General features: G+C 38.2%; 1 protein-coding gene across 1 annotated transcript in view; it reads left to right on the top strand.

Moving 5' to 3' along the window:
- LOC124777829 (serine/threonine-protein phosphatase 6 regulatory ankyrin repeat subunit C-like) overlaps nt 1-18,438 on the top strand; it is a 384,246-nt gene that overhangs the window by 71,894 nt on the left and 293,914 nt on the right. The window contains exon 3 of the mRNA XM_047253358.1: nt 12,613-12,666. Within this exon, the coding sequence (XP_047109314.1) occupies nt 12,613-12,666 (54 nt within the window). The remainder of the gene's footprint in view (nt 1-12,612; nt 12,667-18,438) is intronic.

Genomic DNA, 18,438 nt, shown 5'->3' with positions numbered 1-18,438 from the left:
CACAACATTTACTATATGTTCTTCCCAATTTAAGTTGTTCATAAATGAAATTACTACGTTTTTAGTTGAATTTGTGGCCTTTAGATTTGATTGATTTATCATGTAACCAAAATTTAATGAATTCCTTTTAGCACTTGTGTGGATGACCTCACACTTTCCATTATTTAGTATCAATTGCAAATTTTTGCACCATACATATATCTTATCTAAATCTTTTTGCAATCAGTTTTGATCTTCTGATGACCTTACTAGACTATAAATGATAGTCATCATCTGCAGGCAACCTAATATGGCTGCTCAGATTGTTTCCTAAATCGTTTATATAGAAATAAAGAACAGAGGGCCCATAACTCGACATTGAGGAATGCCAGAAATTGCTTCTAATATAACAATGAAAACAATCAATTTTTGACAAAATAATTTAATTGTATAGATAAAAAAATCTACTTGACAAGCAGTGGCAGACCACTCACATAAAAGAAGGTTGTAATTAGGAAGCTTTCAGAGCCAGTGGCTCCTTCTTGAGGTAGAAGGATTGAAGGGGATGAAGGAGTGGTGAAGGAAAACCACTGCAAAGGTCTGGGAAAAAGGGGTAGATTTTGGGAAATTCACCAAGAACCCCAGGTCAGTGGAGACTTACCTCACTGGATGAGAAGGAAAGACTGACTGTTAGGGACTGCACTGGACGGGATTTGAAAACCTGAGAGCTGAAAGGTGGAAGGCAAGGTAATATGCAAGACAGAGATTACTGCTTAAACATCATGCATGAGTTAATAAGAGTGAAAAGCTAAGGGCATTGTATGCACAGAGGTGGGCATTGCAGAAGATAATTGTCTTACCCATCTATTTTTCACTTCCCCCTTCCCACCTTTGTTATGCACAATGCACTTAGCTTTTCACTCTTATTAAATCATGCATGATGTTTAAGCAGTAATCTCTGTCTTGCATATTACCCTACCTTCCATCTTTAAGCTCTCAGTTTTCAGATCTCGTCCGATGCAATCCCCAACAATCAGTCTTTCCTTCTCATCCTGTGCGGTGACTGGTAGTTCTGGGCGACTTTACCAAAATCTTCCCCTTTTCCTAGATCTCTCCAGTCCTTTTCCTTCACCCCTCTTCCTTCTCCTTCAACCCTTCTGCCTGAAGAAGGAGCCACTGGCTCAGAAAGCTTGCCTAATTACAACCTTCATTTAAGTGTGTTTTCTGCTGCTGCTTAGTGAGTAGATTTTTTATCCATACAGAAATCATTTATGTTTTACTTGATGACATTCCATTAGTTACTACGAACTGTGACCTCTCTGACAGAAATTCATGAATCCAGTCACATATCTGAGGTGATATTTGATAAGCACACAATTTGATTATAAGCCACTTTTGAGGTGTGGTGTCAAAAGCTTCCTAGAAAACTAAAAATATGGAATCAATTTGAAATCCTTTGTCGATGGCCATCAAGACTTCATGTGAGAAAAGAGTTAATTGTGTTTCATAAGAACAGTGCTTTCTAAATCACAACAACTTTACTTAATATTTATTGCATCATCTGGAACCACAATGTTAAAAAAATTTCAGCCTCAAGAATCTAACCCTACAGGTGACGAACTGCAGCCAATAACAAGAAAATGAAGATAAGAAAAAAAGTTACTTATTTATTTGTCCAAGCATCATTTTAGTGCCATTGACTGGGGCTACTTTGGGCCAGTTTTTCATGTTTTCACTTGCATACTGATTAATTAAAAAAATAATAATAACTGGATTTTCAATGTCAAAATTGAGTTTTAACCAATTAGCAAAGTATAAAGAAGTAACTGTATTAACTTTTTTGAAGAAATTATCTTTTTTTATTTTTATAGAAAAAAAACCTTACATATTTAAATGCCTATAAAGAAAACAAATATTAGATTTGATGTGAAAAACATGAATGTTCTATAGACTTTTTTAATGCTGATTTCTTATACCAACTCAAAATCAGCCATCTCGGGAATATTAAAGTGTCCTTGTTTCATGAGCATGTCAGTCCACTCATAAACAAGAATATCCTTTTCTTCAGGCCACTTCCAGGACTTTTTAGTCTTGCTCATACAGTCTACTGTAGGGCCTAACTCCCCCATCAGGCAGTTTTGTTATCAAACCTAGATAGTGCTTTCCTTCCTACATGACAATAACAAAGTCACATTCTTTCAAGTTACTTTTGAATCACTCTAGGTCCAGTGCCGGTGGTGCTTCCTTGATAGGCTTGATGATACGAAATTCTTCATAAAAATCTTCAGGTTCACTTTCAGTTAAAGAAAGGTGGGTGCCATTACCAGAACCACTGCAACCATGAAGACTGTAAGAACTAAAGTTATCTGATTCACTTGCTTGTTCTTGCTTTCTTTGATGGGCCCCCTTTTTTCGGCTTAGGTGTCCATTTCATTTTTGCTCGACTCATCAAACAACTTTGAACAAAAACTTTTTCCAGTTGGAACATCCAACTTCTTATGTTTCTGAGTTGGCCTAGTACATTTTGTCACATCCTTCCTTTTTCTGCAAGATGTTGCATGAAACTTGCTCCAATTACACTTTTCATAGGGCTGTTTACCACGTTGATGCAAGCACCCCTGCACTTTAGTTCTGTCAAAAGGCATGATACCTGTTTTTTTTAAATCCAGATATCATATTTACATACAAACAATCAACCAGCTGTTTTAGCAGTTTAGGAAACTGATCCTTGGGCAAGCCTGTCATTGTCTTTTTCTTTTCTTTTTTTTTTGTCCCCCCTCCCCCCCCCCCCTCCCCCCTATCACAAAGTCAATATCTTATGCCACTCCTTTCCCAAAACACAACCTTGACACCAGGCAGCTTTTTCAACCAAGGAAGTAAGGAGGTCATAAACCAATCTTTGAATGTCCTCAAATCAAATGACCTACTTTTTTCTCTGTTGTACCTGCATCCCGCAGAACCACCTTTGGTCCATGTAGACCATAAGCATTTGGAAAATGGCTCTGAGCACTATGGGACCTAACTTCTGAGGCCATCAGTCCCCATAAGTGCTTGGACTTATACACATCATAGAGTGGTAACATCTCTCCACAGCCACTTCCACAAAACATTAAAGAAATACAAGGCTTTGTTGATTACATTTTCCGTTCAACATACTTCTGCCCTATTTTACAAATGATCTTGTTTGCTCCAGAGTCATCTTGCAGGTTCATCTCGTCATAATTCCATATATTCTCATCTGGAATGTTACTGAGAATAGTTTGTATACTGTCAAAATAAAAACATTGACTACCATTTCATCAATAGCAGTCCTTACTCATTTAATGTTGCTTGCTGTACACATCGTTAACTCAGGGTGACATTTTCTAAATGATGCTGCCCAATGGGGACCTGGAAAGTTGTTTTTAAAACTCTTTACTATACACCCTTTCTGCCAAGATAGTATTTTATGGAGTATCTTAAACCAAGATCAGTGATAGGAAATCCAAATGTAGCTAACTTATCAATATGAGCCTCAAAGGCTTGTTCTTCCTCTTGATTGAAGACTGTAGGATGGCCATGTTTTTTTGCAGGTAGGCCTACCAATACCAGTAATGTATAGGTTTTAAGCTTATTTATTATTGTGCTTCTAGGTACATTGTAATACTGACTTGCACTTTGTTGTGTTCTTACTCCACTTTGTATGCCCTTCAAACAAGCTTCCAAGGTCTCAGCATTATAATCAGAGTACTTTCAGGAACCTGGCTTTCTCTTGTAGGTTCTCGTCATTCTGTGATCAGCAACCGGAACAAAAACAACCAAAATAATATTGCACAACAATAACGTAACAACAATGTTAGTAAAAATATTTTTGTTTTTAATTTGGAAGTAAAAATCGTATTTGTAAATTTATGGGGCTACTTTAGTCCAAATTAGGCCTGGTACAAAGTAGCCCTGAAAAACTAGTTTTTAGATGAAGTTTACAAAAAGTTAAACATGTACTGTTTAAAAAGGAATAAAGAAAAATGATTATCTCACATTGGTAACAGATTATGAAAGATGATATTTTGACACTTCCCTTATTTTTATCTTGTTACTGAATTCATCCACAACGAAAAGTTTGGAGGTAAACAGATCACACATCAAAACAAAGGTTTACAAAAACTCCAGTGTTGCCAGGGGTAAAAATTTTAAATTATCCAAAACTATTAAAATACCCTCAAGTAGGGTATAAAATATATTTTAAACCCAAAAATACCAATATATCTTGTTCTGTTTGTACAGCACAAAAATTTAAAACCTTTTTTTGATGTTGGACCAAAGTAAACCCACAAGGACCAAAGTAAACCCGGTCGATGGTACATTGTCTGTGCATGTGATATAGGACAGTGGTAAACCTAGTTTATTTACAGTACTGTGGTCATTTTGACTACATTGTTAACATACTCAAAATGCATAATAATGTAGTTGGTGTACTAAATTGCTTCTACATGTGATAATAGCAGTTATTAAGTGAGATGACATGATAAGAACAACATAAACTATATTATGAATTGACAGTTAGTAAAATGTGGTAAATGTGGTTTATTTATTATGATGTTCCCTAAATTCAGACAAAGAATAGAAGCAGTGGGCAAGCAAGAACTATTTTAACTTTATTTTAAATGCATTCAATGTTGGTATCCATTTTAGGTAAGAAGGCAAATGGTTATATAACATAGCTCCAGTATGATACACTCCTCTTTTGCATAAGTTCGTATTTACTGTGTTCATGTGTAGGTTCATCTTCTGCCTAGTTTCATATGTGTGTGTGTATATCATAGTTGCGACTGAAGAGACTTTCCTTTTTGAAGATGCTCCCTTTTGTGAAAATCAGTATTTTGTATATATATAAGCAAGGCAGTGGCAGTATTTTGAGTTTTAACAAGAGAATTCCTCTAAAGCCTTGCATTTAGATTTTTTGTCACCCTGATAATTTTTTTCTGTATTTTAAAAGTTTTTGTAGAATTTGTGGAACTCCCCTGAAAAGTTATTTTGTACATAAGTAGCGACTGTACCCTAAAATGGTACATTGACAGCAGTAATGAGCAGCTTGTATTCTGGGTGAGGAACCTATCAGCATGTGCTAGTGAATTCAGTCTCTTATTTAAATTGTTTAGGTGCACCTCCCCCTTCAGATCTGCCTGAATATGAATGACTAGAAATTTTTTATGACTGACCTTCAACACATTCTTTCCCTATCCCCCCCGCCCCCTATGGTACACCCCATGATCCATGGACATTGCCGTTGGTGGGGAGACTTGTATGCTTCAGCGATGCAGATAGCCGTACTGTAGGTGCAACCACAAAGGAGGGGTATCCGTTAAGAGGCCAGACCAATGTGTGGTTGCTGAAGAGGGGCAGCAGCCTTTTCAGTACTTGCAGGGGCAACAGTCTGGATGATTGACTGATCTGACCTTGTAACACTAATCAAAATGGCCTTGCTGTGCTAGTACTGGGAATGGCTGAAAGCAAGGGGAAACTACAGGTGTAATTTTTCCCGTGGGCATGCAGCTTTACTGTATGGTTAAATGATGATGGCGTCCTCTTGGGTAAAATATTCCGGAAGTAAAATAGTCCCCCATTTGGATCTTCGGGTGGGAACTACTCAGGAGGACATCGTTATCAGGAGAAGGAAAACTGGCGTTCTATAGATTGGAGCATGGAATGTCTGATCCCTCAATTGGGTAGGTAGGTTAAAAAATTTAAAAAGGGAAATGGATAGGTTAAAGTTAGATATAGTGGGAATTATTGCAGTTTGGTGGCAGGAGGAACAATATTTCTGGTCAGGTGAATACAGGGTTACGAATACAAAATCAAATGGGGATAATGCAGGAGTAGGTTTAATAAAGAATAAAAAAATATGAGTGTGGGTAAGCTACTACAAACAGCATAGTGAATGCATTATTGTGTCCAAGATAGAAATGAAGCCCACACCTACCACAGTAGTACAAGTTTATATGCCAACTAGCTCCACAGATGACGAAGAGATTGATGAAATGTATGATGATATAAAAGAAATTATTCAGGTGGTGAAGAGAGATGAAAATTTAATAGTCATGGGTGACTAGAATTTGATAGTAGGACAAGGAAGAGAAGGAAATGTATTAGGTGAATATGGAATGGGGGTAAGAAATGAAAGAGGAAGCCACCTGGTAGAATTTTGCACAGAGCGTAAGTTAATCATAGCTAACACTTGGTTCAAGAATCATGAAAGAATGATGTGTACATGGAAGAGGCTTGAAGACACTGGAAGGTTTCAGATAGATTGTATAATGGTAAGACAGAGATTTAGGAACCAGGTTTTAAATTGTAAGACATTTCCAGGGGCAGATGTGGACTCTGACCACAATCTATTGGTTATGAACTGTAGATTAAAACTGAAGAAACTGCAAAAAGGTGTGAATTTAAGGAGATGGGGCCTGGATAAACTGACAGAACCAGAGGTTAGAGGTTGTAGAGAGTTTCAGGGAGAGCATAAGGGAACAATTGACAGGAATGGGGGAAAGAGATACAGTTGAAGAAGAATGGGTAGCTTTGCGCAATGAAACAGTGAAGGCAGCAGAGGATAAAGTAGGTAAAACGTCCTTGGGTAGCAGAACAAATATTAAATTTAATTGATGAGAGGAGAAAATGTAAATATGCAGTAAATGAAGCAGACAAAAAGCAATACATACAAATGTCTCAAAAATGAGATCAACAGGGAGTACAAAATGGCTAAGCAGGGATGGCTAGAGGACAAATGTAGAGGCTTATCTCACTAGGGGTAAGATGGGTACTGCCTACAGGAAAATTAAAGAGACCTTTGGAGAAGGGAGAACCATTCGCATGAATATCAAGAGCTCAGATGGAAACCCAGTTCTAAGCAAAGAAGGGAAAGCAGAAAGATGGAAGGAGTATATAGAGGGTCTATATTTATTGAGGACAATATTATGGAAATGGAAGAGGATGTAGATGAAGATGAAATGGGAGATATGATACTACGTGAAGAGTTTGACAGAGCACTGAAAGACCGAAGTCGAAAAAGGCCCCGGGAGTAGACAGCATTCCATTAGAACTACTGAAAGCCTCAGGAGAGCAAGCCCTGACAAAACTCTACCATCTGGTGAGCAAGATGTATGAGACAGGCAAAATACTCACAGAATTCAAGAAGAATATAATAATTCCAATCCCAAAGAAAGCAGGTGTTGACAGATGTGAAAATTACCGAACTATCAGTTTCATAAGTCGCAGCTGCAAAATACTAACACAAATTCTTTACAGATGAATGGAAAAACTGATAGAAGCTGTCCTCAGGGAAAATCAGTTTGGATTCCATAGAAATGTTGGAACACATGAGGCAATACTGACCCTACGACTTATCTTACAAGACAGGTTAAGGAAAGGCAAACCTACGTTTCTAGCATTTGTAGACATAGGGAAAGCTTTTGACAATGTTGACTGGAATACTCTCTTTCAAATTCTGAAGGTGGCAGGGGTAAAATACAGGGAGCGTAAGGCTATTGACAATTTGTACAGAAACCAGATGGCAGTTACAAAGGTCGAGAGACATGGTAGGGAAGCAGTGGTTGGGAAGGGAGTGAAACAGGGTTGTAGCCTATCCCTGATGTTATTCTATCTGTATATTGAGCAAGCAGTAAAGGAAATAAAAGAAAAATTAAGAGTAGGAATTTAAAATCCATGAAGAAGAAATAAAAACTTTGGGGTTCACTGATGACATTGTAATTCTGTCAAAGACAGCAAAGGACTTGGAAGAACAGTTGAAAATGGAAGGGACATTGTCTTGAAAGGAGGATATAAGATGAACATCAACAAAAGCAAAATGAGGATAATGGAATGTAGTTGAATTAAGACAGGTGATGCTGAGGGAATTAGATTAGGAAATGAGACACTTAAAGTAGTAAATGAGTTTTGCAATTTGGGGAGCAAAATAACTGATGATGGTCGAAGTAGAGAGGATGTGAAAAGTAGACACAATGTCAAGAAAACCGTTTCTGAAGAAGAGAAATTTGTTAACATCAAGTATAGAATTAAATGTCAGGAAGTTGTTTCTGAAAGTATGGAGTGTAGCCATGTATGGAAGTGACACATGGATGACAAATAGTTTGGACATGAAGATAATAGAAGCTTCCAAAATGTGGTGCTACAGAAGAATGCTGAAGTTTAGATGGGTAGATCACATAACTAATGGGGAGGTATTGCATAGAATTCTGGAGAAGAGAAATTTGTGGCACAACTTGACTAGAAGAAGGGATCGGTTGGTAGGACATGTTCTGAGGTATCAAGGGATCACCAATTTAGTAGTGGAGAGCACCATGGCGGGTAAAAATCACAGAGGGAGACCAAGAGATGAATATACTAAGCAGATTCAGAAGGATGTAGGTTGCAGTAGGTACTGGGAAATGAAGAAGCTTGCACAGGATAGAGTAGCATCGAGAGCTGCATCCAACCAGTCTCTGGACTGAAGGCCACAATAACAAAAACAACCTTTGACTCATCCTTTCTTTTGATAGTGAAAACAGGGTTTGCAGGATGGAGGTTGTATGTGGTGTGGAAGTTAACTGCCACAGTTTTTTCAGAATTTATGATAAGTCTATTGTTCCTGAACCAGTGCATTAAGGTATGCATAACTGATATTGCAGCCTCCTGCAGAGTTTCCTCATTCTGTCATTTAATTAGAATATTAGTGTCATCTTCAAAGAGTACAGTGGATTCATCACGTATTTCACTAGCCAAGTCATTTATATTCCACAGAAATAGGACCAGTTCCAGAACTGACTCTTGTGAGACTTCATACTTGATTTTCTCCTCGTCACTGTAAAAACTAGGAATTTTTTGTGTTTCACTATCTTTGTGTTTTATTTCTTTAATCTGCTGATGATCACTGAGGTATGACTGGAGCCACCTTTCAGATTGTCCTCTAATTCCATTATTACTTATTTATGCAAGAGAATGTCATGATCAATAACATTGAAGGCTTTACTTACATCCAGAAATATCCGAGATACATGTTGCTTATCATCCACTGCTTTTAATATTTCATTTAAGAAGGCAAGATTAGCTGTCCGAGTTGCTTTCCAGCTATGAACCCATGTTGGGAGTCACTTATCAACCTCTCTTTACTTAAGAAAACTTTTAATCTTCTAAGGAACACTTTTTCCATAATTTTTCTGAAGGCTGACAATACTGAAACTGGCCTATAATTAGCAATATCATTTTTTTGCACCTTTCTTATGCAAAGGTGTTACTTTTGCAGTTTTTAGATTATTTGGAAACACACCACTCTCCAAAGATGAATTTACTATGTCTATTAGTGGTTCCACAATAAATGTTGTGCTAAATTTGATAATAGCACCTGGTATCTCATCAACACACACTGAATATTTATTAGGTATTCTTTTAGCATTTTTGACAGTTCCTCAGGTGCTGCTGGATACATGAATAATGTGTTTGAATGAATTTTTTGATCTGAGTGACTGGCCGGCTGTTTTTCAAGGTGTGTATTTATTAACTGCTGTGCTGTATTAGAAAAGTAATTTTTGAAAACTTCTTACATGTCTCGAAGTTTTTGAAACGAATTATTCTTTATGAAGAGACTGAAAATTTATTGGTGATATGTGGGTCGGTAAGATTAACGAGCCATGCGGCTTTCAACACAGAACGACAACAGTGGATCCAGTCTTTATTATGAGACAATTGATGGAAAGATATTCAGAGCAGGGGAAAGATCTTGTGATGATATTTCTTGACTTTCAAGGGGACAGTACAAACTTCCCTCTCTGATCTGATTCATTTGATAGGGTGTGAAGGGATGACTAGGACTTTAACATATGTAAACATGAAGAAGCAACTTTCAATTGTTTTTGAGGAAATCAAGTTTGAAAATTATAGACATGCTTATGCTGTAAGCTTTGTTCACGGAATCCGCAGCGAAGTGAGTAGGCACTTCATATGGCGCGTCATACGGGCCAGGTCTCTGGATCAAATCTCACTGCTGGTAGTTCATATCCACATAATATACTAACAACAGATTTGTTATGACTGTGAAAAGTATTGATATCTAGTCATTCATTTACTATTTTCGTAATCTTTAATACGAAAAAAGAGAAAAAGTTTTACCTTTAGGAGATTGGAAATGAAAAAAGGGTATATGATAACTTACGACTAAATTAGTGTAGTCATTTTATTTGTATAATTGTATCTACATTTATGACATATATAATGAGTAACCTATGCAGCACTGCATGAATCAGGATGATAATGGTTGTAGGAATATGGTAAACAATAATTATGGTGACATACAGCAGATGGAGGAAACACCAAATTTTTGCATGTCCATGGTTTTATTCAGTATGTCTATTGCAAAACAAACTTGTTTTACATTGATAAACTGTTCTTGGATGTCACACATATTGAATTATTCATGCAGATGCAGATAACTCACCAAAAAAAGTAGTACCAGCAGCAAGATTCAATCCAGAAATCTCATACTTATGAAACTAAGCACTTACTCACTCATCTGTGGACACGTTGTGTACGGGTGACCATACAAAATATGTAAGTACACCTAAAATTTTCAAACTCTGTTTTCTCAAAAATGGCTGAGAGTTGTGTCTTCTTATTCACACTTGTTGGGTCCTGGTCATGCCTTACATACCCTGTCAATACGAATCAAATCAGTGAGAGAAATTTTTTATGGTCTCCTTGTTAGTGAAGATATACCAATAGTTTTCCCAGAGAAAATGTGCAGGGAACTTCAGAAAGAAAGTGAGATGTAAAACATACTATAAAATATTAAAGGCAATGTATGACAAAAGCTTCAGCTGTGTCCGTATTCAAGTTGGAAGAACTGATTAGTTTAACAATGTTACAGGTTTGAGACCATAAAAAAGTGGTGTCACCATTATTATTTACAGTGGTTATGGATAAAATTGTGAAAGAGACATAAGAAACTCATGGAGAAAGGGAGATGGAGTTAGTGTTATTTGCTGATGATATTGTGTGGCAGGGAACCAACAGTAAGGACATACAAGAACAATTAGATATTTTAAATGAAAAAAATTGAGAAATATGGCATGAAATGCAGTGTGTAGAAAAGTAAGAGAGTGGTCAACATCTACATCTATGTTCTGCAAACCATGTGAAGTGCGTAGCAAAAGGTATCTTTCATTGTACCATTTATTAGGCTTTCTAACAGTTCCGTTCACATATGGAATGTGGTAACAATGATTGTCGAATGCCTCTGTGTGTGCTATAATTATTCTAGTCTTGTCCTCATGATCCCCATGTGAGTGATTTGTAGGGGACTGTAGTATATTCCTAGAGCCATCATGGAAGAATGATAATACAGAATGTGAGGTAGAAGGCAGAAATTAGTAAAAGGGTACAACAGAGAAATGCATTTTACCATGGTGTAAGGTGCTTAGCATGGGGAATGGAGGTGTCAGTGAAGTGCAGGATGTGCTGTACAAGACTTACTCTACATCTATATTGACATATGCATCAAAGATCTGGACAATAACAAGAAGACAAGTTCCTAAGAAGTATGAGTATGTTAGGGAAAATTAGGAAACACAGAGTGATGAATGAAGATGTTAGGAAGAAAAGTGGAATGAGAGAAATGAAAAGAATAGATTAAAATTGTTAGGATGTTTACAGAGAATGGGAGGTGGACGGATATGAAAATAAATTATGGAGGCCTACCTTGAGGACAAGAGGAAGACCCACACAAGAGAGACCGACTTCATTAAGACCAGTTTAAGAAGAAGAAACTTGGACTCAAACAAAACAGTTATAGAAGATAGAATAAGAAAGGTGAAAAACTGGGGAAAGTAGAGAAGTATCATAAATGTCCCAAGCTGACCTGAAGCTGGATGATGGGGATAACTATCATCATTAGTAAGTGAAAGTAATTTTGTGATCTTACCCCAAATGCTCTGTTGTGAATTATTTTGTTTTCAGTTTTTAGCTTAAAAGTTCTTCCAAGCTTTTCTGCATAATCTATCCTCATTTCCCAATGCATTTCTTCCTCCATTTATCTGAAAGAATTGTCCACTTGTAATGCATGGAAATGGATCTTGTAAGCTGCAACTATTATTCAGTTATTATTTTCCCTCCATCCCTTCTCTTCTTGCTCTTGTCTTCTTCTTCATTTTCTTCTTTTCATTCTAAGAATTCATTCTCAAACTTAACAATTATCATGCACATTAGCTAACACCCTTTCAAGATGGGTTTGCTCTGAGTGACTCTCTTTTTTGTCCTTGCTTGTCATGACTTTTTCTCTAATGCCTTTTTTCACGTAGATTACCAATTAATATTGAATCACACAAATAGCTCCTCCACTTCCCATCTTGCAACTGATTTGTTTCAATTCTAGATTTTGATACTGATCTGTACCTCCATCAAAACACTTTACAGTCTCATTCAGTCCTGTTTGAAATTATTCTACAGAAAAAATAAAGAGTAGTAACTTCCTGAAACATAATATTTGTTTTCTGCTTAATTTGTTTTAGTTTTATGTTGTTTTCTGTTTCACTTATCGGTTCAGTTATCATGTAAAACTTGGTTATAATGTGAATTCTAGAATGTGTAATCTCACATTTCTTTTTATTCCAGCAAGATCCTGTGAAACATTGGGAATGGATTGACCATACAGATTATGTCAGTAAGGTTAGTATGAAACTATTAGAAACAGCAGTAAGTCATTTAGACATTACACAAATGATGTTAATAATGAAAAGTCTATTTCAAATATCTGTATAAATGTTTCTCAGTCAAGGGAGAGGAAAAATATAATGCATAGGGGCAGAGACAGGTGCCATTATCATTATCTGAAATTATAAATTAATTCTCATTTAGTTCTATAAAATAGAGTGGCCACATTTTAGAAAGAACAGTATGTCTTGTCGATCTGAAGATGGCGGGCAGTGACCAAAACTAGTAATTACTCCTTGAAACTGTCTGTGGTTGTGCAAGATGAGAAAAGTTCTCAGAAAATAAAGACGTATGTTTATTAGAGATGAAATTAACAACTCGGACAATAAAATCAAAACAATATGGAATATTTGTAGAAAGGAGACAGGAAAAGTAACTACTGGGGTAGATAGTATTACAATTAAAGAGAATGATGCCATTTTAACCAACAGTACACAAGTAGCTAGTATATTTAACAACCATTTCTTAAGTGTAGGTAAAAAAATTGGTGAGAATAGTTCAAAAGAAAAAGCCAAGCAGTACATGAAAGTGTCAATTTTGAGAAATCTTAAAATTCAAATGGCTCTAAGCACTATGGGACTTAACATCTAAGGTCATTAGTCCCCTAGACTTAGAACTACTTAAACCTGACTAACCTAAGGACATCACACACATCCATGTCTGAGGCAGGATTCGAACCTGTGACCATAGCAGCAGCGCGGTTCCAGACTGAAGCACCTAAAAACACTCGGCCACAGCGGCCGGCAAGAAATCTTAGTCAGATTAATTTTCACCTAACAACCTCTTGTGAAATAAGGAAAATCATTAAATCTTTGAAAAAGAAATGTTCTGTTTGAATGGATGACATCTCTAACAAGATATTAAAACAATGTGAAGCAGTTACAGCTGTTGCTCTGTCATGTATCTAATGGATCACTAACTCAAGGTATTTTCCCAGACAGTTTCAAATATGCCACTTTCAAGTCTCCCTGTAGAAAAGGGGACATCACAGATGTCAATAATTACTGGTCAGTATCCTTGCTTACAGCATTTTCAAAAATCATTGAGAAAGTAATGTACTCAAGAGTGGTTAGCCATCTCAACAGTAAAGGGATACTTAGTAAATCACAGTTTGGATTTCAAAAATGCTGTGCCACTGAGACAGCAATATGCAATTTCACTGCCCATATAATAGAGTCTTTAAATAGTAAAATGTCACCAATAGGAATTTTTTGTGACTTATCCAAAGCATTTGGTTGTATGAACCATGACATTATGTTACAGAAATTACAATTCTATGGTAGAAATGACACAGCATATGAGTAGTTGAAGTCATGTCTACAGAACAAGGAGCAAAAAGTTTCTTTATATGGTTTAAGTGATTTAACGAAGTTTTCCACTTCATCTAACTGGGGTGAAATTACATTAGGTGCTCCACAAGGTTCGATCGTAGGTGCCCTTCTGTTCTTGATATAAGTGAATGACCTTCCTTCTTATCTGAAACAAGAAGCTAAACTGATACTGTTTGCTTATGATACAACCATCATTATTAATCCAGTAAAGGAACTCGAATAGAAAATGAAACGAATAATGTCTTTGGAAAAGTTATTAATTGGTTTTCTGTGAATGGGCTTGCTCTGGAGTTTGAAAAAACACAGTACATCCAGTTTTCTACTGCAAGGAGTATATCAGTGGAAGTCAGTAGCCGGGGTAGAGCATACTAAGTTTTTGGGTGTATATATAGATGAGAGTCTCAATTGGGAAATTCATATTTTTGATCTCCTAAAGCGACTTGGTTCAACAACAATCTAGCCTACTTTGCATACTTTCACTCTCTGATGTCACAAAGAATAATATTTTGGGGTAACTCAACACTTAGGCAAAAAGTATTCACTGCTCAAAAGAAAATGTTTAGAATAATGTTTGGAGCTCATAGCTGTACACCTTGTAGGCATCTGTTTAAAAGATTAGGAATTCTTACAACAGTCCCATAGTACATTTACCCAGTAATGAAATTTGTTCTCAACAACATGGACCAGTTTAAAAATAGCAGTGACATTCATGATTATTATACCAGATGAAAGAAAGACCTACACTATTCTCTACTTAACCTATCTTTGGCACAGAAAGGTGTAAAATATGCTGCTGTAAAGCTTATCAATAAATTACCAGATGAAATAAAATGTCTGACAGACAATAGTAATAATTTCAAAAATAAATTGAAATCGTATCTCCTTGACAACTCCTTCTACAACACAGATGAATTCGTGAATAGGAATAAATAATTCCATAGGTATAATATATGCATTTTATGCCATGTAAGGGAATGTGGTAGGTAATAATAATAATAATAAAAGCTTTATTTATGTGTGCATCTATTATGCACTTCACATGTTCCACATCATATGAGACTGATTAGTGGAACAAGTAACTAGCTAACCAACAAGAAGAAATTGTTTTCAAAACAAGAGAAAATGGTTCAAATGGCTCTGAGCACTATGGGACTTAACTTCTGTGGTCATCAGTCCCCTAGAACTTAGAACTACTTAAACCTAACTAACCTAAGGGCATCACACACATCCATGCCCGAGGCAGAGTTCGAACCTGCGACCATAGCAGTCCCGCGGTTCCGGACTGCGCGCTTAGAACCACTAGACCACCGCGGCCGGCCTCAAAACAAGAGACAGTACATGTTTGTCAGTAGAGCTCTAAACTTCGTTTCATTATGTAATGCTCCTATGGTCTCTGGAAGGGTGATTAAAACAGTTCACTGTGTTGTATGCCTTCCATGGAAATGTTTATGGCTTCGTGTGATGACGGTGCATTGTGAGTATAGTCTCTCCAAATTCCAGCTATACCTGGCAACAAAGACAGATGAAGTTTCATGAGCATGTGCTGTACTAAATTCTTCTGCTGAGGATGGTGATGGTATCAAGGAAATTTTGTGACAAGTAATTAAAAACTTTTTTCATTCATTAGGAACCCACCATCATAGCCTGGGACAAATAGTGTCTGCAACACTTGGATTTGCTGTTCAGCAGTTTCTCTCTCACAGCTACATGTCATTGAGTCAGCAACACTGCACATCATTGTTCACACTTTGTAAAATCTGCTCTATTACTTACTTTGTACATTAATAGTATAAAGAGCTTAGATTGCTGCTCTCCGTATAGGCATAGCAGATGGGCACAACAACAAGACTGCTACACATCTGAGCTTTCAGCCAAAAGGCTCTCTTCAAAAGTAGAAATACACACACAGATTCACACAATTACAGCTCATACACACATGACCACTGTCTCTGATTGCTGAGGCTGAAATGCCTACAGCAACTGTGCCTGATGGAGAAGCAATATGTGCATGTGAGGGTAAGGAGGAGGGGGGGGGGCAGAAGAGGAGGGAGAGATAGAAGGTTAGGGATGGGGGAAGGCATAGTGCTGCTTGTGGAAGTGTGCATGGACTTAATGGAGACAGGGTAGGGCTGATAGTGCAGTTGAGTGGTTTGAGGGGGGAGAAGGGGTGGGAGGTGGGGGAATGGAAAGGGAGAGAAGTTGAGGAGAAAAGACTTCTGGGTGCATTGGTGGAATAGGAGACTGTGTAATGGTGGCGTGGGAATGGGGAAGGAGATAGGTAGGTGAAGGACAGGGACTAGTAGAGGTTGAGGCCAAGGGGGGTTATGGGAATGTAGGAAATACTGCAAGGTGAATTTCCACCTGTGCGATTCACAAAAGCTGTATTGACTGGACGGATCCTGATGGCATATGCTGTAAAGCAGTTATCAAAATGAAACACATTGTGCTGTGCAGCATGTTCTCAATTGGATGATCCAGCTGTTTCTCTGTGACAGTTTGTCAGGGGCCATCCACATGGACAAACAGCTTATTGTTTGTTATGTCCACATAGAAAGCAGCACATTGGTTGCAGCTTGTTTTGGAGATTACATGACTACTTTTACAGGTAGACGTGTCTTTGATGGGATGAGAGATGCTTGTGGTTGGACTGGAAAAGGTAGTGTTGGGAGGATATAAGGAACAGGTCTTGCATCTAGATCTGTTCCAGGGATGTGAGGCATGAGACAAGGATTTGGGAGTAGGGGTGGAATAGTGATGGATAAGGATGCTGTGTAGTTTTGGTAGGCAATAGACTACCACAGTGGGAGGGATGGGAAGGTTAGTGGATTGGTTATTCCTTGTTTCAGGGCATGGCAGGAGGTAGTTGAAACCCTGATGGAGAATATTATTCAGTCAGACAGGAATCAACATTGGCTTTGGGTTGCATGTGATTTGTGGGATTGGTGGCAAAAAAGTGTTTTTCCTGGTGCCTGCAGTGGTATTTCCCCCCCCCCCCCCCCCCCCCCCCCCCCTACTAAGCTTACCAATCAGTCTCAACTCAAAAATGATGTTGAGCCCTGCCTGACACAATTCACTCCTCCATCCAACTGTGATCCATCGCCATTGCTCCAAAATTACCCCCTGTTGACATTCCAGAATTTATTAACAGCAAACCTTGCCTCACCATCATTCCTAAAATCTCTCTAACTAATGTTACATTTGCAGAAAGAACTGAAATCTACCCAACCCAGACCTTATGTTCCTACCTGCTGATGAAGTATCCACCGCTATGGTGGAGGGACTCTACTGGCTGTCAGATTCATCCAACTACAAACACAGCCACCCCATTCCAGAAGTCCAGTAGGATCTCCAGTCTCTCCTCGGATCCTTAGGCCTATCCTATAACTTCTCCCCTGAGTCTTTCTCTCTCCTCCTCACCACTGCCCACACTCTTATCCTCTACATGCTTCTTAAAGTACATAAACCCAACCATGCAGGACACTCCATTGTGGCTGGCTACTGTGCCCCCATTGAGAGAATCTCTACTCTCGTTGACCAACACCTTCATCTTATAGCCCATAAGTTCTTATATAAAAAACACCAACAATTTCTTCCACCGACTCTCCACAGTTCCTTTACCTCACAGCACCCAGCTTTTCACCTTGCTCTACATTAACTTCCATTATGGCCATGGCCTTGCTGCCATTAAACACTACATTTCCCAGTGCCTGACTGACTCCAAACCTACAACTTAACTTCCTTCATGGTCACTATGAGCAACAACATCTTCACCCTCAATTACTTTTCCTGTGAAGGCATTACCTATAAATAAATCTGTGGTACAGCAGTAGGCACAAGCATCCTATGCCAAACTATTTCTGGGGATCAAGAGGAATCCTTCCTGACCAACCTTGTTCAGAAACAGATCTCTCATGCCTTGTCTTCCTAGTCACCTAACACCTCCCACATGGTCGCTGTATCACCACAAAGGAGTACTCCCCTTATGACTCAGTAGCATCCAAGACTGGAGTACTCTGTCAGGGTTTCAGTTACCTCTCGTGCCCTGAAATGAGAAATATCCTACCCACTACCCTTCTCAACCCTCCCACAGTGTATTCTGCCACCCACCAAACTTGCTCAGTAGCCTTGTCCATCCCAACACCAACTCTGCTTTTAACCCCATGCCTCATGGCTCACATCCCTGCAGCAGACCTAGATGCAAATCCCATCCCATACACCCTCCCACCACTACCTACTCCAGTTCGGTCACAAGCATCTCCTATCCCATCAAAAGCACTCACAGCCGGCCGAAGTGGCCGTGCGGTTAAAGGCGCTGCAGTCTGGAACCGCAAGACCGCTACGGTCGCAGGTTCGAATCCTGCCTCGGGCATGGATGTTTGTGATGTCCTTAGGTTAG

The sequence above is a fragment of the Schistocerca piceifrons genome, chromosome 1 (genome assembly GCF_021461385.2).
Source record: "Schistocerca piceifrons isolate TAMUIC-IGC-003096 chromosome 1, iqSchPice1.1, whole genome shotgun sequence".
Taxonomy (NCBI): Eukaryota; Metazoa; Arthropoda; class Insecta; order Orthoptera; family Acrididae; genus Schistocerca; species Schistocerca piceifrons.
Note: the sequence above shows the minus strand (reverse complement) of the source record. Positions and strands in the feature narration are given on the sequence as shown.